At 39.5% G+C, this 25,671-nt stretch overlaps 1 protein-coding gene across 1 annotated transcript; it reads right to left on the bottom strand.

Annotated features, from left to right (window-relative positions):
* Positions 1–1,878: 1,878 nt before the first annotated feature.
* LOC128051692 (V-type proton ATPase subunit S1-like protein) lies at positions 1,879–25,671 on the bottom strand. The gene is made up of 7 exons (XM_052644333.1): positions 25,577–25,671; positions 21,629–21,675; positions 21,313–21,374; positions 19,644–19,873; positions 11,219–11,269; positions 7,924–8,161; positions 1,879–2,181 (listed from the first exon to the last, which is right to left on the bottom strand). The coding sequence occupies exons 1-7, from the start codon at positions 25,669–25,671 to the stop codon at positions 1,879–1,881; spliced, it is 1,026 nt and encodes a 341-aa protein (XP_052500293.1).

Here is a 25,671-nt window from a genome sequence, read left to right as displayed (position 1 = left end):
GCCTAAGGTAACTATATACCCTAGTTTGCCTGGAGCGATCCCATTTATAACTGTTATCTTAGAATGGTTAATGACACTCATTTTCACTTTCAAAAGTGTCCCCGCTTGAACAGTAAATTATGTTGACCCGTTATGTATTTACAGTCCCTCACAGCACCTGTTTCTACCACCAGCGGACACTCAAAGCAACCATAATGAATTTTTTATGGAATGGCATGGCGATCAGTTTCCCATCCTCTAATGCTAACAAATCCTGCCCTGATTTAAAGCTAAAGAGAGTCAGATAATCAATCCTAGATTCCCATTTTCTTGAAGGTGTGTTCCCTGCAATCATCTTTGTTACAAGTAAGTACATAAATCAAGACTCTGTCGCAGACTACAGAATCTATCCAGCTATTAAAACAGAAAGAATGCAGATCAACCATGCTTCAATTTAAAAAACAAAAACAAAAAAACAGGAACTCACTACAGACTAGTAGCAACTTACGGAGTTCTTAGAGGGCTGCAACCAAATCTATATTCACAGCCAAGAATAACGCAGCCAAAAGAAATGTCCAACAAGAGACTGTTTTATCAATCCCACAGTCATTATCAATTACACTTGGCATCAAAGATGCCTCTAGACTATAGATCCATCACCCCAGACCACAGGTGCCCAAAGGATCCAATGTCTCTGTGCCTCACTCCCTACCCTACATTGTTCTCAGACGCTTTTTAATTTTTGGACAGGGTGTCTTAGTAGAGCCTAGTTCATGTGTGAAACCCTAGGTAAGGAAATGCAATGTAGTTTTCACACAGAAAGCATATTAGAGACGCTTTGGTAAGGATGCAGAGTGAGCCATTCTTCAGTATAACAAGAACTGAAAAGCATTATGGGGAAATCCATGAGGAATAAAATGATTATACGATTAGTGGTGGTTCCAGAATTTCTATTAAAAAAGAGTTTAGGAGAAACTTTCTCATGGGAAGGGGGCTTGGAGCTGTGTTTGCATAGCGAGCACATTGGTTTCACTTAGCTTAGTTGTTTATTTCAAGCGGTACCTAGGAGAGCTAATGGAAGTCTAAATCAGACAAATGAGGCAAGCCTTGGCACCAGAATTAAACAAGAAAGGTAAGATACTGCCAAGATTATTATTGCTCCTTCAGAGACTGAACTGGGCTGCCTCTGAAGAGCAGAGAAAATGTCAAGGATGCCCTTGAATAAAGTATTCCACCATATTGACAGGAGTCTTCTCTAAACAGTTCTGTGAAAGAGAAAAAAAAAAAAGACTACTTTTTAAAACAAAATTGGGACATAACTTCTGAAAAATGCAAACTATGTTTAAAAATATGTTAAATTCTGAATTTCCAGATAACCTTATATTTATCATTTATATATTTATCACATCCAAACTGGCACAGGCAAGGAAGACCAAGTGTGTTTTCTCTTCTCTATATTGCATCATTCTCTTTTATGGCGGGGGTGGTGGTGGTTTAGTCACTAAGTCATGTCTGACTCTTGCTACCCCATGGATTATAGCCCACCAGTTTTCCTCTGTCCTCAGGATTTCCCAGGCAAGAATACTGGAGTAGGTTGCCATTTCCTTCTCCATTTTGGGAGGGGGAGGTGTCCCTAATTTGAAATGTTCTTTTACTGTCAAAGCACCTTGGAGCAGCAATCATATTTATCTCTGTGAGATTAAGATGCCTTTTTCATTGCTCCAAGTCTATCTAAGAAAGACAGTGGATGCTCCAAAATGTACTTTTTGCATGTATTTCCTTTTTATAAAAACCAAGACTTTTGGTGAAGACCTTGTATCACAAAGCAAACAGCACAGAACACGAACAACTCCTTTCGGAGCCTACTGCAGACATTCTGAGGGAAAGGGAGCTGTGCTGTTAAACATAAATTTTGCAGATCTGTTGGCTTCTCAGTTCATAGCATTCAGCTCCCTGGCTCCTCAGCAGCTCCTTCTCTTCTGCCGAGTCTTGAGCTGTCGGCTGGGGGAAGTGGGCCGGGGAGGCGATGAGATCATAGTGCCGGTCCAGATAGCGCAGGTAGATGAGCATGTGCAGGGCGTAGGCCAGCACCAACAGCAGCAGCAGGGACATCGCCAGGCCGATCAGAATGGCTGGCGAGAAGGAAGAGGTGCAATCTCGGGCCTTGGCAAACTGTCCCCCCTTGATGGGAAAGCCTTGGATCTGTCAGGAGACAGAAAAGAGCTAAAGTGGCGTACTCTTTTTCCTAGAAGATCTGCTTAAGAGCTTGGCAAGGGGTTCTAGACCCCAATTACTTAAATTTAAATATCAGGCCATACTTGCTGAATAATCTAATCTCATTATCTAAAAAATGCTAGTAAAACTTAATTTTAAATCGAGGCTGACCCAGAAATCCTGGGATATATGGTTGTCATAATTAAGAGGCCAGTGAAATTCGAGGCCCTGAAATAAATTCTCTTTTAATCTGATCCTTGCTGCTGCTGCTAAGTCGCTTCAGTCGTGTCCAACTCTGTGCGACCCCATAGACGGCAGCCCACCAGGCTCCCCCGTCCCTGGGATTCTCCAGGCAAGAATACTGGAGTGGGTTGCCATTTCCTTTTCCAATGCATGAAAGTAAAAAATGAAAATGAGGTTGCTCAGTTGTGTCCGACTCTTAGCGACCCCACGGACTGCAGCCTACCAGGCTCCTCCACCCATGGGATTCTCCAGGCAACAGTACTGGAGTGGGTTGCCAGTGCCTTCTCCATCTGATCCTTAGTTCATCTAAAACCGAAATGTCTGGTGTCTCTAAAATTCAAAAAGTCTACTCAAAATTTTACAAGTGTTAATATAAATTTCACAAAGAATATTAATTCTCAGTTCCTCTGCCTTTGATTCTGCTGACAGTAAGTAGATAGGAAGAGTCTTTTAGGGGCCAACATCATGATTCCTAATGAGGTAAACTATAGATAACAAAAGCTAACACTCATTGAAGATACTTATTTTACTTGACAAACACTGCCTCATTTAAAACTTACAAGAGCCTATGAATAAGTTACCATTTTACCCTAATTTATGGATGAGGAAACAGGCACAGAAAAGTTAAGCAGCTTGTCCGGAGTCACACAGTATTAAGTTCAGTGACACTGTAATTCAAACCAGGCAGTCTGGCTTCAGTCACTTCTTGGTTTACAACTCCGGAACTCCTGGTATATTGTGTCTCTTCTTCCTCCCATCACTAACTCTCCATCAGTCGTACCATGCAATCTTGGTACTATTTTTGGAAGAGCTATATACCCTTTTGCAATCTGCCCAGAAAATACAATGAAAAGCTTTCTCATATATACAAATGAGGTGATTTAATTAATTAGAACTAGGAGAGGTTCAGGACTTCCCAGGTGGCACTAGTGTTAAAGAATCCCCCTGTCAATGCAGGAGATTTATATAAGAGACAAAGGTTCAATCTCTGGGTCAGAAAGATCCTCTGGAGGAGGGCATGGCAACCCTTTCCAGTATTCTTGCCTAGAGAATCCCATGGACAAAGGAGTCTGGCAGGCTACTGTCCATAGGGTCTTACAGAGTCTGACACAACTGAGGTGACTTAGCATGCATCCACACACAAGAGAGGTTCAAGTCAACAACTGGCCCCAGTATCTAAGTACCATCACAATGAAAGAAACAGGAGCTATAGAGTCTACAGAGTAAGACTTTAAAAAAGAATAATCGTTTGTGGAAGGCAGCTTCCATACTCAGCTGGCTTTTAGAATATAATCACCAACAGCATCACCTCATTCAGTCACCTGTTTGGTTTTAAAAGAGTATATCAGAAAATTGAATTATCCACGAATGCTTTATTGAGGATACATTTTTATGTCTTAAGTGGGCTCCTTAGCATTTTCCATGTTAAAATGACTGTAGCCCCCCTATCATACCATAGAACTATTGCTCAGCCAACTATTAACATCTGTGCTTAGACTGAGCCAAAACAACTCCTGAAGGAGACTCTTGGGCCAGCTTTTGGGATACTTGGCCTGCCCACTCTGTGAAGAGGCAAAGTGACCTCCTCAGGCGCAAGCCTGAAGAGTCAAGCTACTCAATGACAAAGGATGGCCTCATGGGATGCTACCATGCTGTGCTTAGTGACTCAGTCGTGTCTGCGACCCCATGGACTGCGGCCCGCCAGGCTCCTCTGTCCCTGGGGATTCTCCAGGCAAGAATACTGCAGTGGGTTGCCGTGCCCTCCTCCAGGGGATCTTCCCAACCCAGGGATTGAACCTAGGTCTGCCACATTGCAGGAAGATTCTTTACCATCTGAGCCACCAAGAAAGCCCGAGGATACTGGAGTGGGTAGCCTATCCCTTCTCCAGGTGATGCTACAGCTCCAGCCGGAGAGAATGTCCTCACATGGACTGCCACTTAATTCTTAAGACTTGATTGAGAACAGTATCTGTGGAGGATACCTGAAGGATATGCTGTCTATCCATTTTCTGGACTACAGGTTGCAGATCCTCTGTATCTAGTCCACAGATAAGTTCTGTTTGCTCCTAACATCCTAAAGGCCTCCCGCAGGAATCTAGATTTTTATCTTTAATCCAAAAGTCAGAAGATCTGGCAATATTGGGCTTGCATTCCTACAAAGCAAAAATCACCTGGGGTTGAATAAAATATATGGCTTGTAATGCCGGCTACACTTTGCCACAGTCCCTAGGTGGCCTGCCTGAGGCATCTGAGTTCACCATGAATGTGACTTCACTATATTCCTAGAATAAGCCAGGGCAGCAAAGCTGCGTATGTGGAATGCAGCCTTTTGCATACGCACCTGAACCCCCGCCACCACCGCCTCTTCCCTGGCCTGGGCTTGAATTCTGCATCTGCCCACACGAAGGGTGTTTTACAAGGTCCACCTCGACGCCCAGTGCTCTGTCCACTATGAGGCTGCTGTTGAAGATGTCGGCACACATCACACACACCAAGGATGGATGTGCTCGTCACTGCACACTTTCATTAGCCTTGTGGATCCCATGAACATGAGAGGGGTGATGCTTTCTTATGCTAGCTGCTCAAAAGCTTCCAAGCCAAATCACTGTGCCGCTTCCAGCCCTGGCAGACAGATGGTTGTATGCTTTTGTGTACCAGCTTTACTGGTGATTTAACTAATCTATTCTTCTCTTATTCTTCTTAGTCCCTTGTTGTTCTCATTTTTTGTTTTACATTTTTATTGGAAAATATATGTGAAATCTACCATTTTAAACCAGTTTTAGGTACAGAGTTCACTGGCATCAAGTACATTCACATCATGTGCAACCGTCACCACCATCCATCTTTGCAAAAACCCATCTGTACCCACTAAACACTAACTCTCCAGTCCCCTCTCCCCCTAGCCCCTAGTCACTGCCATTCTACTTTCTATCTTCAAATGTGATTACTCTGCTGCTGCTGCTGCTAAGTCGCTTAAGTCGTGTCCGACTCTGTGCGACCCCATAGACGGCAGCCCACCAGACTCCCCCGTCTCTGGGATTCTCCAGGCAAGAACACTGGACTGGGTTGCCATTTCCTTCTCTAATGCATGAAAGTGAAAAGTGAAAGGGAAGTCGCTCAGTCATGTCCGACTTTTCGCAACCCCATGGACTGCACCCCACCAGGCTCCTCCGTCCATGGGATTCTTCAGGCAAGAGTACTGGAGTGGGGTGCCATCGACTACTCTGCTGCTGCTGCTGCTAAGTCGCTTCAGTCGTGTCTGACTCTGTGCGACCCCATAAACGGCCTCCTACCAGGTTCCACTGTCCCTGGGATTCTCCAGGCAAGAACACTGGAATGGATTGCCATTTCCTTCTCCAATGCATGAAAGTGAAAAGTGAAAGTAAAGTCACTCAGTTGTGTCCAACTCTTAGCGACCTCATGGACTGCAGCCCACCAGGCTCCTCCGTCCATGGGATTCTTCAGGCAAGAGTACTGGAGTGGGGTGCCATTGACTACTCTAGCACCTCATAAATAGAATCATACAAACATTTGTCCTTTTATGTCTGGTTTATCTCACTCAGCATAGTAACCTCAAGGTTCACTCATGTTGTTGCATGAATTTCCTTCCTTTTAAAGGGAAGGCTAAATAACAGTCTGTTGTATGTATATGCTAGATTTTGTTTTTCATTCATCCATTGACAGGCATTGGATTATGTTCATTTTTTAGCTATGGTCAATACTGTTGCTATGAATACAGAGTGGACAAACATCTGTTCAAGTGCCTGCTTTCAGTCCTTTTAGGTGTACACCCAGAAGTGGAACTGCTGGATCTCATTGTAATTTCACGTTTAATTTTTTGAGGATCTAGCACACTGTTTCCCGTGGTGGCTGCACCATCTTACATTTCCAGCAGCAAGGTACAAAGGGTTCTAATTTTTCTACCTCCTTGCCAATAGCTGTTATTTTCAGTTTGGGAGATTTTTTATATATATATAATAATCATCCTTAATTGATGTGAAGTGGTTTGACTCTTTTTCAAAATTATTTTTCTTGAAGTATTCTATAGTCATTTTAAGTCATTTCTGGACCAAGGTGGAAGTATAAATCAGTTAATTCTATTTTAATTAGGAAAGATGTGTGAGTTAGTCCTTTTTTCATGATTACCTCTTCATTGCCCTTTCTGCCTGCTTCTTTTTTGAAAGGGCAGGAAAAAGAAATAGATATAATATATACTTTATAAGTATTATACAAACAGATATATACATTATATGTATTACAAAGTATCTTTGGAGCTAGACAGCCCACAATTCAAAATCTGCCTATGCTGCTGCTGCCTCTCAGTTCAATTCAGTTCAGTCGCTCAGTCGTGTCCGACTCCTTGCATTTACCAATTATACCACTTTGAACAGTTATGTAATTACCAGAGTTTCAGTCATCTCATTTGTAAAACAGGGATAATACCAGCTATCTTGCAGCATTATGGTAACTTTTTAAGACAAAGTATGTAATATAATTACAACATTGCCACTGTTAATCCATGCTAATCCATGCCTAATATGGTCCTGGGTGTTGCCGCATATATTAGGCCATGAATTCCTTTTTTTTTTTTTTTTTTTTAGGCCATGAATTCTTTACATCCATAAAGACAGGTCAGAAATCAAGAGAGTGGAGTAGCTCAGCCCAAGTGACTGAGACTTTAATTCAAAACCATGTCTTTCGAATCCCGAAATGGGAACTCTTTCCCTACCCCAAACAACCACACCACACTTCTCCAAGCTAGGGGCAAGGGGAATAAATATACATTTATATATGGAAAAAATCAAGAAGTACCCAGAAAAGGGACATGTAAAACCCTGCCTATTTTAGTGAGTTAGAAGAACAAGTTAAGCTGTTTTAACATGTAAACAGGATGAAGTTGACAGATGTCCCTCAGCCTGAGATTCTGGTGGTGAAAAGGAACCTCTTGTGTCTCCATGACTTTCCCCAGATATTGTCAAGAGGATCTTTGGGATATGTTTGACTCCCTGGCTGACAGTTCCATTCCTATGCCAAATGCCAAACCTGTCATTCACACTGCAGATGTACTTCTTATCTGCCCTGATAAGATCACTACTCCTCTCCCTGAAGGAAATAAAATAATTGTCCGACAGTTCCTCTCCCCAAAAGGGCCTCTCACTCCAGGAAGTGTCAGTCACCAGGCTTCATGCCACAGCTTCACTCTGGCTTAGATTGCTGGCATTCCTCACTGATAATTACTAGGGACTGGAAAAACCTGAATGTAAAAGCAAGTTCTTGGGATGAGGGCATGGGGGGATCACCGTGCAGGAAGAGGAAATACTTGATCCTTTTCTATTTCATACCTTAGAAGATTAAGAAGATAACTCATACCAATATTATTTTAAAGATATCTACTCTCTTTTCCTTAAACGTCTGTTTTCAAACAAACACTGAGTTTCTTTGGCACCAAACACACAGGGCCACTGAGCACAGGTTTTAGTTTGTTACCTGGAAATCAACAAAAGTGACCTCCCACAGGCTTGACATGTCACTGGTGTCGCTGGGCAACAAGTGGGCACCGTACGCCTGCAGGCTGCTGACGCGCTGGCAATGGTAGGAGTAACTTGACGGAGCGTAAATGCCAGTTGCATTAAAAGTTGCTTGAATTGAGTTATTAAAAATAACCTCGACTCGGTGCAAACTATACCATCTCTGGATAGACAACTTGTAACTGGTAAGGGCGAATCTGAAAACGATTATAAAACAGTATTACCCCGAAAGCACTTTTACATTTGCTGACGCAGGGCATTGTCTACGAACGGTACAATTGCGCCCTCTTTTGTCAGGAAGTAGAACTGACTCAGAGAGAGGCTTTACTTTCTAGTTCGGAACTAGAGCTCTTCATGGGCCAATTAACAGAGAAGCCCCTAAAAGTAAGGAAGACAAATTCCTACAAAAGAGGAAATACAGAATTCTTTGTGTTTTTTTTTCTTTTTTTAAATTAAAATAATTTTATTATTGCAAAAAATCTGAAAATTGAGTGGACAATAATACAGAATTAACTAAATAAATAATGGTCAAAAATAAAAGTAGTAGCTCTTACTATGTGTCAAGCATCTTTCTAAGTTCTTTATGTGTATTTTATTTAATCTTCACTGCAACACCATGAGATAGAAAATATCCTCATTTCACAGGTGAGAAATCTAAGACACAAAGAGGTTAAATGACTAACAAGTAAGCATTGGAGCTGAGCTTAGAATCCAATCTGAGACAAGAGCTCTTACTCTTAGCCATTTTGGAATGGAATATTCTCTAGCAATAAAAAAAGGTGCAATATGCATATGTCATGATCACTTTTTTCATTAAAAAAAATGTGTGACTGCATAGAAAAAAATTCTAGAAAGAGATCAAAATGTTAATGTGATTATTCATTTTGCTACACACCTGAAACTAACACAACATTATGAATCAACAATATTTAAATTTTTAAAAAGTAAGCAGCCGAGATCAGCATAACTCAGGGTAAAAGCGTGGGCTTTATTCTGACTTTGCCCGCCTGTAGTTTATGTTCCCGCTACGTTCCTGCTCCCTCTGGGAACAGCAACTTGGTGTATTAGGGCTGACCCTCTCCCCTCTCAGTGAAGTCTATCTGGCCCTGCCAATCAGTGTATTGCAGCCATTTAGTCATTGTGATTGGTTTAGAGGGCATACACCCCAGGCAGGGTTGAGAAGATGCAGTCCTGGTGCTTCTGCTATGGCTATGCTATAGCATTAGGCAACAGAGCTCTTCCATGTTGCTTAAGTAAATAACTGCCAGCTGGCCACTGTCTTCCCAGCCTGAGAATGAAGCTGACACAAGGACAGCAGAGCCAAGAGATGGAGAAAGATGCTGCCCTGGCGAGGTCAGTTAAGCATCTAAAGCTAACATTTTCAATCCTATTCATCGATCAGTTACCTTTTGGCTTTATGCAGCCAAAAGAGTTCTCACAAATACAGTTCTTATCAGTGGTAATGATAAAGGCTGTTCAACAACCTCTCTGGGTCTAGCTTTCCTCATTTGTAAAATAGGCTGGACTTGTCTAAGTTGAAAGGCATGCTTGGCGAGTGTCCTGTGTGGGCCTGGTGCTGTAAAACATTCGATGTTATCTAGGACACCTGCAGCTCACCCTGGGCTCCTGACTCGGATACAAAAAGGTTTCTGAGGGGATGCAGTTGAGCCTGGCCACCCCTGTCCACTGCAATAATCCCACCAAGAACACTGAAGGCCAGAAGGTGGTGGACATCTCAGATGGGGACTGTGGAGTCAGACATTTCAGAGCAGGCCACAGGAGCCATTCCCAGAAAGGGCAAGCTGCCTCTGGAATCCCCGGAAGTGACTTCTCTTGAGCTAGGGCTGCAGTAGAGCCTGCCACATTGTCTGCAGCCCTGTTTCAGATAATGGCCTGAGACTGTTCTGACACAGCCTCAGTGAGGTGGGAGCAGTGATGCACCAATGAAACTGCTCAAAAAAATCCTTCAAGACATGCATCTTGTCTCTAATCCTCCTTTCTTTCTTTCTTTTTGCCTCTAACCTAGCATTTCCTATGTTTAAATTTAGAAAGCTCTTTTCTCAATATCTGCTTGCATATCATGGGATACTAGTGTTTCATTGGTCATAATTTAGAACATACATGCCATCATCTTTCAGAGAAACCTTACAAGGAAAATAGAATCTCACAAGGTGGCCAAACACATATAAATATCAATAACACTTTTTTTTACCTAGAGGAAAGTAGCCACATAGCTTTATCATAAGGGAAAAAAAATGGTAATTTTAAAGCATTAGAGAAAAGACGGTGGAATAGAAGAACCTAAGCTCATCTCTCACAATGACACCAAAATCACAACTAAGTGAAGAAAAACCATCGACCAAAAAAAAAAAAAAAAGCCAGGAAATGAGTGGTTAATCAAAGTCCCCAGGTACAGCACTTTTCTTAAGAGCATATCTTCACAGAGACTTCAATATACAAATTTCTACTGTGAATCTCCAAGAGGACATGGTGTGCAGTATTTCTCAAACACGTTGAACCATAGGACCCCCTTTCTTGGAATTTTATAAACATTTACACAGAGCAAAAGTGCTCCATAGAACACAGCTTTGCAAAAGATTGCCCTAGCACACCTGTTGGTTTTTCAAGCAATGTTAAAGACACAGGTGTTTGTCTCCACCATAAGGCTGGTCCGGTAGGAAAGGAAACATAATTTTATAAGAAAAAAATTTAAATGCCTTCAAATTGCTCCCCACTCCTGAAGTCGTTCCTAACTGCTTGCTAAGCCACCGTTAGCAGACATATTATTCCATACATAAACACAGAAAAATGGACATCTATGTTGATGGTCTGCTGGGGAATTCAGCTAACAGAGGATTTTTAGTTACTGTTAAGTGGTAAGTGTGACTCAGCTGTAAGAAGCTATGTAGAAAATAACTTGAAACTAGAGCCTCAGCTCTGGAGCTCTAAACATATTTTATTCTTTGCTCAGAGGAAAGAGGTATTACAGTCTCAGATTTGTCTATTTTCTAGGTCACTAAAGGAAGAAGGAAAAAATACAGATGCTCTGGTATTACAGAAACTAAAGAAGTATTACTATAGGATCCCATTGTAACAGCACTGACCCTTCAGTGAAAGTAGGTAAATGTGGCATTTCGTGTGTCACAATGCTTATTACAGCAGGCCCTTGATACATACATGTGGAATGGATAAATTATATGGAGCTAATCTGGAGTTTTGAGCCTATGATATTCCAAAGTGGCATCCATACCCACCTTATATCAAGACCTCTGGGATTTTCAGCATCACCAAACTTCAGAGACAACCTAAGAAAACAGAAATACAGTCTATCAAGATAAGAATAACCCTTACTCCACACTGTACTAAAAAAATTGCCCCCAAATGGATCACAAGTCTAAATGTAACAACTAAAACTATAAAACATAGAAGAAACATAAGAAAACATTTTTGCAATCTTGGGGTTAGAAAGTTCCTTGAAAAAAATATGAAAAACTGATAAATTTATATTAAATTTTTGAAACTTTTGCTCTTCAAAAGATAATGTTAAGAAAATGAAAAAGGCAAGTCATAGAATGGGAGAAAATATTCGCAACATATATACAAAGAAAAAAACTTGTATCTTAAATACAGCAAATAGCACTAACAACTCAATAAGGAGACAATCCAACTTTAAAATGTTCAAAAGATGTACTTCACAAAGACATACAAACAACCAATAAGTACATGAAAAGATGTCAATATCATTAGTCATCCAGAAAATGCAAAATAAAACAGTAAGATGCCATGGTACAGTAATCAGTATGGCTAAAACTTTCTTTTTTTAAGCCCACTCTTAAGCTTTTACTATCTATATTTAATCACATTTTTCTAAAAGTTAACACAAGATTTCCTGGAGCAGAAGTAGATTATTACTAACTCAGAGCAATAACCATATTGATTCCCCTTTTAGCCCAGTTCTTCCCCCTTCTGAGAACCAGATGTCGTCCTGCACATACAGGGATTTATAACGTAGGTGAGGAATACTAAAATTATGAATCTGGAAGCTCATATTGGAGGGCTTTCTTCTTCATCTCCTGAGAGAATGAGAGAAACATTTACTTCCTCAGCGACAGAAATTTTCCTTGGGAAAGCTGTCAACGTGCTCTGCAGCAGAGTAAACTACAGGAGGCCTGGTTTCAACAATGCAAATTCAGCAATCATTCAGTGAGATTCCTTCATGTGCCAAGTCGTGCACCAAAAGATGCACCATAAAGGGGAAATACAACCTAGTCTTTGAATGGGAGCAAACAGCTCTTTATAAAGGAAACAAATGGCTGCATGTCTAATACCCATAGATGTAAATAAATGTCTCCAAGGAGATTATAAGAAGCCTCTGGGTTTACAAGCCCTGGAATATCTCAGTGGCACTAGCTTCATTACTTCTTGACATGTAATCACATTCCTCTGAGGAGGTACATCTCTTAACAAGATGTATCTTTTAACCCAAATCTCAGCAAAATGTGTTCATAAATTGCTAACCATACAGAAACATAATAATATTTTCTCTATAGTCTGACACTGACCATACCTAAGGTTAGGAAGGATGTGAAGTAGCTGGAAGGCTCATACAATGCTGGTAGGAAAGCAAATGCTATAACTACTTTAAAAAAACAGTTTGGCAGTTTCTTGATGAGCTAAACATACACATGATATATGATCCAGCCATTCCACTCCTAGATATTCACCTAAGAAAAATGAAAATATATGTTCCTACAAAGACTTGTACATGAATGTTCACAGCAACTTTATTTGGAAAGTTACCTAAAAACTGGAGGAAAAAACAAACTTCCATCAAGAGGTAGATGGATAGATAAACTGTGGTATATCCATACAAAGGAGTACTTACTACTTAGCAACAGGAAGAAACATACCTTTGACAGATGCAACGACATAGAAGAATATCAAAATCGTTACACTAAGTGAAGGAAGCCAGACTGAAAAAAAGAGCATACACTGTTCTATGATAGCTATTAATATGCAAGATTCTAGAAACTGCAAACTAATCTATAACGATAGGAGGCGGAACAGCAGTTATCTGGCAAGCTGGGAATACACAGGGATGGATTACAGAGGGGCACAAGGAAACTTCTGAGTGTGATGAAAATGTCTGCTATCTTGATTGTGATGATGGTTTCACAGATATAAGCATATGTCAAAACAGACCAAACTGTATACTGAAATATGTGCAGTTTAGTGTATTTCATTTAAATTTCAATCAGGTTAAAGAATAAAGATGATGAAAAGCTAAACACAATTGAAATGGGAAAATGTGAGAAATTTAGATATATGAAGGATGATGCTGATATGTGACGTTATAACGTCGAGAAGTTACAACACCTCAATATACATTCTAAAAAATCAAAGTCGATGTTTATAAAATATCCAATTACAAGTTTGAGAAAACTCACACAAATATAATCTAATTAATTCAGTCACACTCACCAAGACACAGAAATGTCAGTAACTGAGCTCAAGTTTATCTTCCTACTACTTATGGAGAAAGGGAAGAAGTATTTATAAAATAAACCATATTAAAAAGGTCGCTAAAAGAAATATCTCTAATTCGTAACATCATGAGCTTAGATACCATAGAAGCACTAATGTACACTTTACCAGTTAATTTGCTCACTAAAGCAAGTTTTCAAGAGAATTTTTCTCCAACAGTATTCTGATAATCTGTTACAAATTAATGAAAACACTTCAAAGAAATGAAATACATTTCTTAGACTGTACTTTATAAATTTGACTGGTCACTGACTCTAACAGAAATTTCTCTAGTTCCTCCAAGGAATCAGAATAGCTTAAGTTGAGTTCAGTCGCTCAGTCGTGTCTGACTCTTTGCAATCCCATGAATCACAGCACGCCGGGCCTCCCTGTCCATCACCAACTCCCGGAGTTCATTCAGACTCACGTCCATCGAGTCAGTGATGCCATCCAGCCATCTCATCCTCTGTCGTCCCCTTCTCCTCCTGCCCCCAATCCCTCCCAACATCAGAGACTTTTCCAATGAGTCAACTCATCGCATGAGGTGGCCAGAGTACTGGAGTTTCAGCTTTAGCATCATTCCTCCCAAAGAAATCCCAGGGTTGATCTCCTTCAGAATGGACTGTTTGGATCTCCTTGCAGTCCAAGGGACTCTCAAGAGTCTTCTCCAACACCACACTTCAAAAGCATCAATTCTTCGGCACTCAGCCTTCTTCACAGTACAACTCTCACATCCATACATGACCACTGGGAAATCCATAGCCTTGACTAGACAGACCTTAGTCAGCTAAGTAATGTCACTGCTTTTGAATATGCTATCTAGGTTGATCATAACTTTTCTTCCAAGGAGTAAGCGTCTTTTAATTTCATGGCTGCAGTCACCATCTGCAGTGATTTTGGAGCCCCCAAAAATAAAGTCTGACACTGTTTCCACTGTTTCCCCATCTATTTCCCATGAAGTGATGGGACCAGATGCCATGATCTTCGTTTTCTGAATGTTAAGCTTTAAGCCAACTTTTTCACTCTCCTCTTTCAATTTCATCAAGAGGCTTTTTAGTTCCTCTTCACTTTCCGCCATAAGGGTGGTGTCATCTGCATATTGGAGGTTATTGATATTTCTCCCGGCAATCTTGATTCCAGCTTGTGTTTCTTCCAGCCCAGCGTTTCTCATGATGTACTCTGCATAGAAGTTAAATAAGCAGGGGGACAATATACAGCCTTGACGTACTCCTTTTCCTATTTGGAACCAGTCTGTTGTTCCATGTCCAGTTCTAACTGTTGCTTCCTGACCTGCATACAGATTTCTCAAGAGGCAGGTCAGGTGGTCTGGTATTCCCATCTCTCAGAATTTTCCACAGTTTATTGTGATCCACACAGTCAAAGGCTTTGGCATAGGCAATAAAGCACAAATAGATGTTTTTCTGGAACTCTCTTGATTTTTCCATGATCCAGCGAATTTTGGCAATTTGATCTCTGGTTCCTCTGCCTTTTCTAAAACCAGCTTGAACATCAGAAGTTCACAATTCACGTATTGTTGAAGCCTGGCTTGGAGAATTTTGAGCATTACTTTGCTAGTGTGTGAGATGAGTGCAATTGTGCAGTAGTTTGGGCATTCTTTGGCATTGCCTTTCTTTGGGATTGGAATGAAAACTGACCTTTCCCAGTTCTGTGGCCAATGCTGAGTTTTCCAAATTTGCTGGCATATTGAGTGCAGCACTTTCACAGCATCACCTTTCAGGATTTGAAATAGCTCTACTGGAATCCATCACCTCCACTAGCTTTGTTCGTAGGGAGGCTTTCTAAGGCCCACTTGACTTCACATTCCAGGATGTCTGGCTCTAGATGAGTGATCACACCATCGTGATTATCCGGGTCGTGAAGATCTTTTTTGTACAGTTCTTCTGTGTATTCTTGCCACTTCTTCTTAATATCTTCTGCTTCTGTTAGGTCCAGACCATTTCTGTCCTTTATCGAGCCCATCTTTGCATGAAATGTTCCCTTGGTATCTCTAATTTTCTTGAAGAGATCTCTAGTCTTTCTGATTCTGTTGTTTTCCTCTATTTCTTTGCATTGATCACTGAAGAAGGCTTTCTTATCTCTTCTTGCTATTCTTTGGAACTCTGCATTCAGATGCTTATATCTTTCCTTTTCTCCTTTGCTTTTCGCTTCTCTTCTTTACACAGCTATTTGTAAGGCTTCCCCAGACAGCCATTTTGCTTTTTTGCATTTCTTTTCCATGGGGATGGTCTTGATCCCTGTCTCCTGTACAATGTCATGAACCTCCGTCCATAGTTCATCAGGCACTCTATCTATCAGATCTAGGCCCTTAAATCTGTTTCTCACTTCCACTGTATAGTCATAAGGGATTTGATTTAGGTCACACCTGAATGATCTAGTGGTTTTCCCTACTTTCTTCAATTTAAGTCTGAATTTAGCAATAAGGAGTTCATGATCTGAGCCACAGTCAGCTCCCGGTCTTGTTTTTGCTGACTGTATAGAGCTTCTCCATCTTTGGCTGCAATGAATATAATCAATCTGATTTCGGTGTTGACCATCTGGTGATGTCCATGTGTAGAGTCTTCTCTTGTGTTGTTGGAAGAGGGTGTTTGCTATGACCAGTGCATTTTCTTGGCAAAACTCTATTAGTCTTTGCCCTGCTTCATTCAGCATTCCAAGGCCAAATTTGCCTGTTACTTCAGGTGTTTCTTGACTTCCTACTTTTGCATTCTAGTCCCCTAGAATGAAAAGGACATCTTTTTTGGGTGTTAGTTCTACAAGGTCTTGTAGGTCTTCATAGAACCATTCAACTTCAGCTTCTTCAGCGTTACTGGTTGGGGCATAGACTTGGATTACGGTGATATTGAATGGTTTGCCTTGGAGACGAACAGAGATCATTCTATCTTTTTTGAGATTACATCCAACTACTGCATTTTGGACTCTTCTGTTGACCATGATGGCTACTCCATTTCTTCTGAGGGATTCCTGCCCGCAGTAGTAGATATAATGGTCATCTGAGTTAAATTCACCCATTCCAGTCCATTTTAGTTCGCTGATTCCTAGAATGTCGACGTTCACTCTTGCCATCTCTTGTTTGACCACTTTCAATTTGCCTTGATTCATGGACCTGACATTCCAGGTTCCTATACAATATTGCTCTTTACAGCATCGGACTTTGTTCTGTCACCAGTCACATCCACAGCTGGGTATTGTTTTTGCTTTGGCTCCATCCCTTCATTCTTTCTGGAGTCATTTCTCCACTGATTTCCAGTAGCATATTGGACACCTACTGACCTGGGGAGTTCCTCTTTCAGTATCCTATCATTTTGCCTTTTCATACTGTTCATGGGGTTCTCAAGGCAGGAATACTGAAGTGGTTTGCCATTCCCTTCTCCAGTGGACCACATTCTGTCCGAATAGCTTAGTTATGCACAAACTCTCTCTCCAGTTAGTGAACTAAATAAAGCTCAAAGCAGAGCCATGTAGTGTCCACTCAGATCTCTGGAGGAGCAGCTCAACAGCCTCCACGCTTCTGATGCCCCAAGACCTTTCTCCAGCAGCCCTGTTTCAGTGAAAGCTGTTAACATGCTCTGCGGCAGAGTAAACAACAGGAGGCCTGGTTTCAACGATGCAAATTCAGCAATCATTCAATGAGATTCCTTCATGTGTCAAGCCGTGCACCATAAGATGCACCATAAAGGGGAAATACAACCTAGGGACTCACTCAAAAAAGAGCTTCTTTTACTTTTCCAAGCACCCTCCTCTCCCCATGTTTAAAGCAGATTCTGAATTCTTGAGACTATAATTGCCTAAATTCAAAATACACACAGATGCTGGGATCATGCTCTATTTGTAAGGCTTTCACTATTTAAAAAGACTTCCGTAGCAAATCTGTCTGCCAACAATTTGCCTTTCCCTGAACATGTTATTTCCAAGCACTAAAATGTGGTCATCTTTTTTTAATCTGTGCTTTTGACCTTACATGGTTATGTCTTTGCTTGGGTTTGTTCTTTCTGCAACTCCCTTTCTGATTCTTGAATATAAGATTTCCTTGTCAGCATGAGAAAGGCATCTCACTAATCTGTGTAATTCACAGGAGTCAAGGACAGTGTCAGCAGCTGGTCCTTGAACGCCTCACATCCTGGGAAGCCTCCCACTTATGCCCTTTGGTGGGCTCTCCAGCATGCCTGCACACTCCCCTGAGGACCCCAAAAGGTGGGTGATGCACACTTGGGACTCACCCACTAGAATTCTTGGGCAGTGACAAAGAAAAAATATCATTAATTTGTGTATTGCAAAAACCAAATGTTCCCTTGGTCTCTCTACCAGGTAACTAGACACTACTTTACTCTAGTTATCATTAGTATCTTGGAAAAATAATATTAGAACTTTGAGAAGCACTTGACAAAGTTCTCACATGTACATTTCCTCATTTGATTTTCACACTCCTATTAGATAGGGCCAAGAGAGGAAGGAAAATGGTGTTGTTAAAGATGTTTTAGACTCCAGCTCTATTACCATACAAGCTGTATGATCTTAGCAAGTTTCCTAACCTCACGAGTTTTGATTTTCTCACTTGAAACACAGGTGATAACTGTACCTGTGACTCAGAGACTTAATCACAAGAGCATTACAAGGGATAACAGATGACATGACTGTGAAGTCCTCATGAGGTGCCTGGCCAAGGCCAAGTGCTCAAGCCTTGTTAGTTGCTATTACCAGATGCCATCATCGCCATCTCACCCTACAGTGGCTCCTATTTGTAAAGTCACAGAGCTCATTGGCAAAACTGGACCTAGAAGCTAAGTTTTCATTCTTTCTGTCTCTAGGTTCTCAGTGATAATTAAAGTTTCCGAAGTCCGGCAAAAATCTGTGGTGCCCTTTTCTTCCCCACAAACCCCCTGGGGTTAGGATAAATGGAATCAAGGAGGGCCAGTCAGCCATGGACAGGCAAGATGATCCTCAGGGAGTCAGTCTCCCTCCCTGCCGCTGACCACAAATAAAGGGCCCTGTAAGGAATCAATTAGAGCCTGAGGAAAAAGTCCTGAGCTCTCAGCAATGCTGAAGTCTCTTTGATAGTTGTGCTGTAACAGAATAAAAGAATCTGGGTGGACTCTCGTTTTGCTTATAACTCCCTAGCTCTCTGATAAAGAGAGTCATTCTGAATAGCAATATACTTATTAAAACTTGCAATGTAACTTGTAAGTGTACATGAATATAATCCATTTTACCCATCATCAAGAATTTTTAAATGACAAGTTCAGAAATAAAAAAGTATTTCTATGAAATTATATAAGGAAAATACAGAGAAACAAACACACATACACGCGCACACACACAGCATGTTATGGTTTTATACGAAGCATTCTGCCCATCTAAACCAGGCCAGAACAAATGCAGAGAATCTTCCAAAAGCCTCTGCTATACCAACAAATGTTGAAAGCAAGGAGTTGTATAGAAAGCAAGTGGGATATGCCAGACTTCCTCCCTCTGGACCAAAACAAATACAAGCAAAAAAATACTTGCTTGGATGACTGAAAAGCAAAGAAAGGCAGTGGAAACTAATTTCCTCTTCAAAAGGGATATGCTTATCTCAAGTGAAAAATAATTATTCTAATCATTTTTTAATGTTCTAAAGAATTCTCTGAAATTTGGCCCCTTGCATATTTGCAAACAGGCGATGTTCTACAACTTCAGAACACTTCCTAGAATCAAATACCTGCCCTGGCTAGATAGAGTCAGCTTTCTCTGCTTCACCCACTAGAATATGTATGACTCTGTTCAGTGATATGGAATTTCCTCCCTGCTAGGACAAAAGTACTTTGACACTTTACATTTGGAGCTGACACAGAGCCTAGAATCCATCCACTGTTTCAGAATGAGTTTGGGAAGCTTCATTTTCAAAATTCTGATCTTCCACAAAGTACAATATAACAGTGAGCTAGTGTGTTCAGAAGAAAATAACTGGGGAAAAAATAAGAAACTAAAACAACTGATTTCTAACCTATTCTTTCATTTTAGACATTTACTCAGAAATGTATGTCACAGTCATGTACAAAGGAGCCTAATTCTACTTTCTGAAATGACAGAAAACTGGACCACTCAGTTAATAGGCTACACTTGCCCTAAGGACTTGCTCCAGCAAAGCAGTCAACTTACATGGCACTTTCTTCACTGCACTTTGAGTTGCCAGCATCCACTGTTGCCTTCTGGCCAATAGCTTCATCTGTAAGGTCCAGCCAGGTCTGATTCTTAAATTTAATTGTTATTCTTTTGGCCCAAAACAGAATGCAGAGAATTCCATCCATGGAGACATTAACTGGGCTATGATGGCTGAACGCATTCCGAGGTTCTTTTTCTAAACGTCTGCTCAGATTGTAGTTGAGAGCCTAATGAACCCAATAAATTAAATTTAAGATATGAATTTGTTTCCATAGTACAGAAGGCTTCTTGGAAGCAAAAGAGCCGATTCAAAGCCTGTTACTCTGCTAGCTCCACAGCCCATGCTATTGGAGATGGGTAGACCTAACAAGCTTAAAAATATAGGTATACCTGAAGGTACATGAACCCAGTTCCACAAATTACAATGTATAATTTTTTAATGTTAAAATTCATACAGTATACAATACAAAGAATGAACGCTAATATAACCTATCAATTTTAGGTAAAATTATCAGTTTTAACAAACGTAAAACTTTTAACAGTGATTTAAAAGATTAAATTAGTGTTAGATTTAATTAATTTAGTCTTTTATATAAGTGTTAGATCAAATCTATTTTAAAGATTCTAAATATAGGGAAAATTAGAAATGGTATGGGTTGTAGATTGAGGAAGTATATGGGAATATCCTCTGCTGCTGCTGCTAAGTCGCTTCAGTCGTGTCCGACTCTGTGCAACCCCATAGATGGCAGCACACCAGGCTCCTCCTTCCATGGGATTTTCCAGGCAAGAGTACTGGAGTGGGGTGCCATTGCCTTCTCTAATCCTCTACTTTTGTTCATTTTTTTTTTCTGTAAACCTAAAACCACCAAAAAAAATGTCTACTAATATTTCAAAAAAATTCACTAATGGCAGTAATCATCTCTAAAATAATAAGAACCCAAATAATTCAGAACTTTAAATAAATTAATATGTTAAAGAAAACAAGAGGTTTCTAGAAATACAACATAATCCTCCAGACCATTAATATCCAACAGGACATTCTGTATTATTGGCTATTATGTACTGGATATGCAGCCAGTGCAACTGAGGGGCTTAATTTTTAATTTTACTTAATATTACCTAAATTGAATTTAAATTTAAATAGTGGCTAGTGTCTACTGTCCTGGAGAATGCAGTTCCAGGTCATTTAATATACATAATCTAGCAAGATATTCTAACCTTGTTCTACATCTTATGAAACCTTTGCAGATTTCTAGGAAGCCCAAGACAATGCACTTTGGTTTATCATTCTGGAGGTCACAAAAGCAATCTCTATCTGAAAGAGGTGATCACTTATCTAGATCAACTATCCCATACCAATAACTCCAGGTTAAAGATAAGAGAGAAATTAAACAGGCAGCAGCAACCCAAGTTATAGTGATCCTGTCTGGAAGGCAACAAAAGTAAAACTGAATACTGTAATGAAAATATTATATATGACAACAAGGAAAACTTTGGTGTTTTTTCAACTGTAAGATTACCATACCATTTCCCCACCCAAAGTTCAACCAAGAATGTTAGTTATTAACAGAATTATTACTTATATTTTCACAGTGGCTCTGACTTGATTGAAATGTGTTTACTTTTTTTTTTAATAATTTAGTCTAGTTTCCTAAAATGTCCATACCTGTGTGATTGGTATCACTGTGAAATTCTGCACTGGCTTCATATCTCCACTATTCTGTCGATCTGTCAAATAAAATGACATGAGTACAAAGGCAAAATGTCACTGGTTTATTAATGTAATTGAGTGACAATAATATGCTAAGCACTGTAAAATGTACCAGGCTTGAGACTTTTGGCTCATAATTTAGAATACAATATTTAAGCGATTTCTCACATCAGAGACTCCAGGTGCAAGTACCAGTGTTCAGAGAAGCCCATCATAGACAGAACCCTTCCTCAGCCCCGGAGGGAACCATAAGGGTAGTTACAAGTCTTACCACTGTTTACAACCACTTCTTTATTTGGAGATGTTCGAGAGATGAAACTAGAAAAAAAATAAATAAATAAATATGTACATTTTAGATTTTATATGAAATTTTAAGGACATTTTGGTTTACTACATCTCAGAGAAGAGGAGGAGAATCACAGCCTGTAAAACTGTTCACTCTTGAATAGTGAATTTCTGATTAAAAAGTAATAGTATATATGTTCTTCAAAGGAAATAAGGAAAAGACTGGAAATTTTAAAGAAGAAAAAAACTTTAAAATATCAATCTTCATCTTTATTCATTGATAAACAGTCTACTCCAAGAATAGTATGCTAGACAAGCAGTATGCTAAGGTTTGTATGCTAAGGCAGTATGCTAAGGTTGGTAAACTAAGGTTTAACCAAAATAAATAATAACCAAGAATAAATTAAATAACTAAATTATAAAACATAATAAAATGTTTTACAGTGAAATTTTATACCATGTTGTACTGTTAGCATATTGAAGCAGAAATATTCAACCCTTTTTATTAAAAAAAAAGACTCTATTTCCAAAAAAGTATTTCTGAAAATTATGAAGATATAAATTATAATAGTATGTCCTTCCAGCATTTTACTCTACATACATGCACATACACCTTATATGCAAATGTAACTTATTTTTTATATTATTTAAAAACAAATTTTTATAAACATACTATCTTAAAGCCTATAATTTTTTACTTAAAAGTATACATATTTTATGACATAATTTTAAATTTCATCTGGTTTAATATCATATGAATGCATTAATATATTTAACTAAATCCCTATTAAGTATTTAAGTTGTTTCCAATTAATAGTATTGAACATTACCTTGGATTATTTGTTCATACCCCTGAGAAGTCCCTTAAGATAAATTCTTAGAAGTGAAATTGCTATGTTAAAAGATATACATCTTTTTACCATGGAATATTGCAAACATACACAGATTTAAACAGAAAAATATAAGTTCCCTCACCCTCCCTTAGTTCCTGTTCCCACCATCCAGCTTTAGTAATTGTCAAGTCATAACCAATCCATGTGTTCATTAATGAAAAGCTTTTAGCACACAACACAGGCTTATTTTCATTTCAGTGAATCTATGGACATACAGTAATGCTGGTGTACTTCTTTTTTCAGATAAACTCTAATTTGAATTGGCCTTGCCCACTCAACTAATGAGGTTTTAAGCGAAGCCATAATCTCAACCAAAGACAAAATACTCTACACATGCATTTTCACATCACTACATGATCTTTGAACTAAAGTAGAACTAAAGGATTATCTGTGTGAACATACTAAGAAACATTGATTTTTAATTTAAAAAAAAAGTAAACCTACATTAGCACTATAATATTCAGAAACTTTCCAGTAAAAGGGATCTCTGCAATATATGAAAAGTAACCAAGAGCCCTAGGCCTGCAGTGGCTGGTGCCATATTTTTGATTTACCAGGTGTTCCATTCAGAGTCTCCCAAGCACGCCTTCATGGAGGTGAAGGTGAAGCAGCTGCTTCATGTTCTGCTCAGGATTAAAGACCATGTTCCTACAAAGGCCGACAAGGCCCTGAAGGGTCTTGGCCTTAGTCGTTGTGTTCATTATTTTCCCCCGCCCCCTCTTGCTGCAGCTACACTAACTAGCATTCTTTAGTTCAATTCCCTGAATGCTTCATGTTCCCTTCTTCCCTCTTAAGAGTTTTAGTACCTGCTTTTCCCTCTATCTGGAATGTTCTCCAGCCTGTGCTTCCCCCTACCTCCTCATCACATCCTACATATCCTCCAGATCACAGCTCCAATATTGCTCCCTCAGAAATGCTGTCCCTAATTTTTCAGACTAGTTCAGTTCAGTTCAGTTCAGTCGCTCAGTCATGTCCAACTCTTTGCGACCCCATGAATCGCAGCACGCCAGACCTCCCTGTCCATCACCAACTCCCGGAGTTCACTCAGACTCACGTCCATCGAGTCAGTGATGCCATCCAGCCATCTCATCCTCTGTCGTCCCCTTCTCCTCCTGCCCCCGATCCCTCTCAGCATCAGAGTCTTTTCCAATGAGTCAACTCTTCGCATGAGGTGGCCAAAGTACTGGAGCCTCAGCTTTAGCATCATTCCTTCCAAAGAAATCCCAGGGTTGATCTCCTTCAGAATGGACTGGTTGGATCTCCTTGCAGTCCAAGGGACTCTCAAGAGTCTTCTCCAACACCACACTTCAAAAGCATCAGTTCTTCGGCGCTCAGCCTTCTTCACAGTCCAACTCTCACATCCATCCATGACCACAGGAAAAACCATAGCCTTGACTAGACGGACCTTAGTCGGCAAAGTAATGTCTCTGCTTTTGAATATCCCCCTATTATATGTGTTCACATTTTACCATACTTTTCTTTCAAAGAACATTTCACAGTTTATCTGTAATAACACTGTGCATTTGATTAATGAGCACCTCTGCTCTAGACTTACAGGTTCATGAGGGAAGAGACTTTACCTGTTTTGCCACCACTGCATAACAAGCACTTAGCATTGTGCCCATATAAAAATATCAAGTATTAAAAACCTATGTGTTACATACACAAATGAGCTAAAACCTTAATGAACAAACTTCAAAAGGGAAGTGGGGAAAGGGAGATCACAGGAAATGCTGTGTGAAAGGGAAGAGATTTTCTTTTTTAGGTATAAACCCAATTTGAGGAACAAATAAGTAAAGGAAGAGGGATGACCCCTTCTTTCTCTAAGCATCGGAAACATGTTTCAGGCTTAAAATACAATTATCCTTCTTAGAGACTTAAGGACCTTGAATTACCCATAGAGGTGAAAAATATTTTAAAATCCAGATTTATGATTTGAAAGAACATTCACAAAACAGCAACTGTTGTTTCTATCACAATGAGTTAATATGCCATATTATTAGATACAAATGATGATTGATTTGTGTGATTTCTAAGGTCTATTCTGAGGCTAAAATTATTTAAAACCATTAATACTGCTTCAAAAACCGAACTGGGATTTTTATAGTTTCTATTGCACATTTTATCAGTGTAATACACAAATCAGTCACTTCTATATAAGCCAGGTGAGGCAATATTACTAAGCTTTAACCACCTAAGGAGTATAGGTCGCTTACATTACTTGAAAGTGAACCTGAAGGAAACAACTAATTGATTTGAAACATGAGAAAACAGATGTTAAAAAATGCCTGTCCTTATTGTTTTTATTAGCTGATGACTTAAGAATTCCTCAACACAAGTTTTGGCAGATGATCCTGCTTGACACTTTTCTTTGCGTTCACACTAACCCCTGACAGATTCGCTGTGATTGCACATAATGAGTAATTGGGACACATGACATAAGTTAATTGCTATTCAGATTTTGAATATTCTTCTTTATAGAGAAATCTCTATATATTCCCTTATATGGTATAGAGAGAAGCCAAAAGGACAGAGGAAATAGAAACCGATATTTTGCTTGTTAGTTTTAAGCAGTGTGTACTCCATACAATGACCATCTCCTACCAGGTAAAATGATTTAACATCTATTCTTTAGAGGACAGGTTATATATTTCTTAGTTTTTAAAATTTTGCTTACTCTTTTCTCACATAACAACAGCAAGATAAAACTGAAATTAACAGTACTTATGAGTATAAAAGAAATATGAACACTGATTTGAGTCATTTTCTCATATATTTTGATATGTAATACAAATGTTTTTTGGATACTTTGAACAAATAAATAACTCCTCCCTCTTATAATAAAGACTATATTTTTATCTCATCTATAAACTCTAGTTCAATGATTTTAGTAAGTATCAAATGATCTAATCTAGTATATCTATTTTGAATTGTTAACAAACGAAGCTGTGCAACAACATAAAAAATTACAGAATCATCTAATTTCACACTTGCACTGAAGTTCACAGATGCATTATATTTAAAGATGTGCTGTTACTCACCTTACATTCTTCCTGGCAAGTATCTGGTCCAAAGTTAGTGAAAATCCCGTACATAAAAAAATAAGTGAAAAACTAAACAAAATTTTTCTTCCCAT

This window comes from Budorcas taxicolor, chromosome 7 (genome assembly GCF_023091745.1).
Source record: "Budorcas taxicolor isolate Tak-1 chromosome 7, Takin1.1, whole genome shotgun sequence".
Lineage (NCBI taxonomy): Eukaryota > Metazoa > Chordata > Mammalia > Artiodactyla > Bovidae > Budorcas > Budorcas taxicolor.
This window is presented reverse-complemented; position numbering and strand designations above follow the sequence as displayed.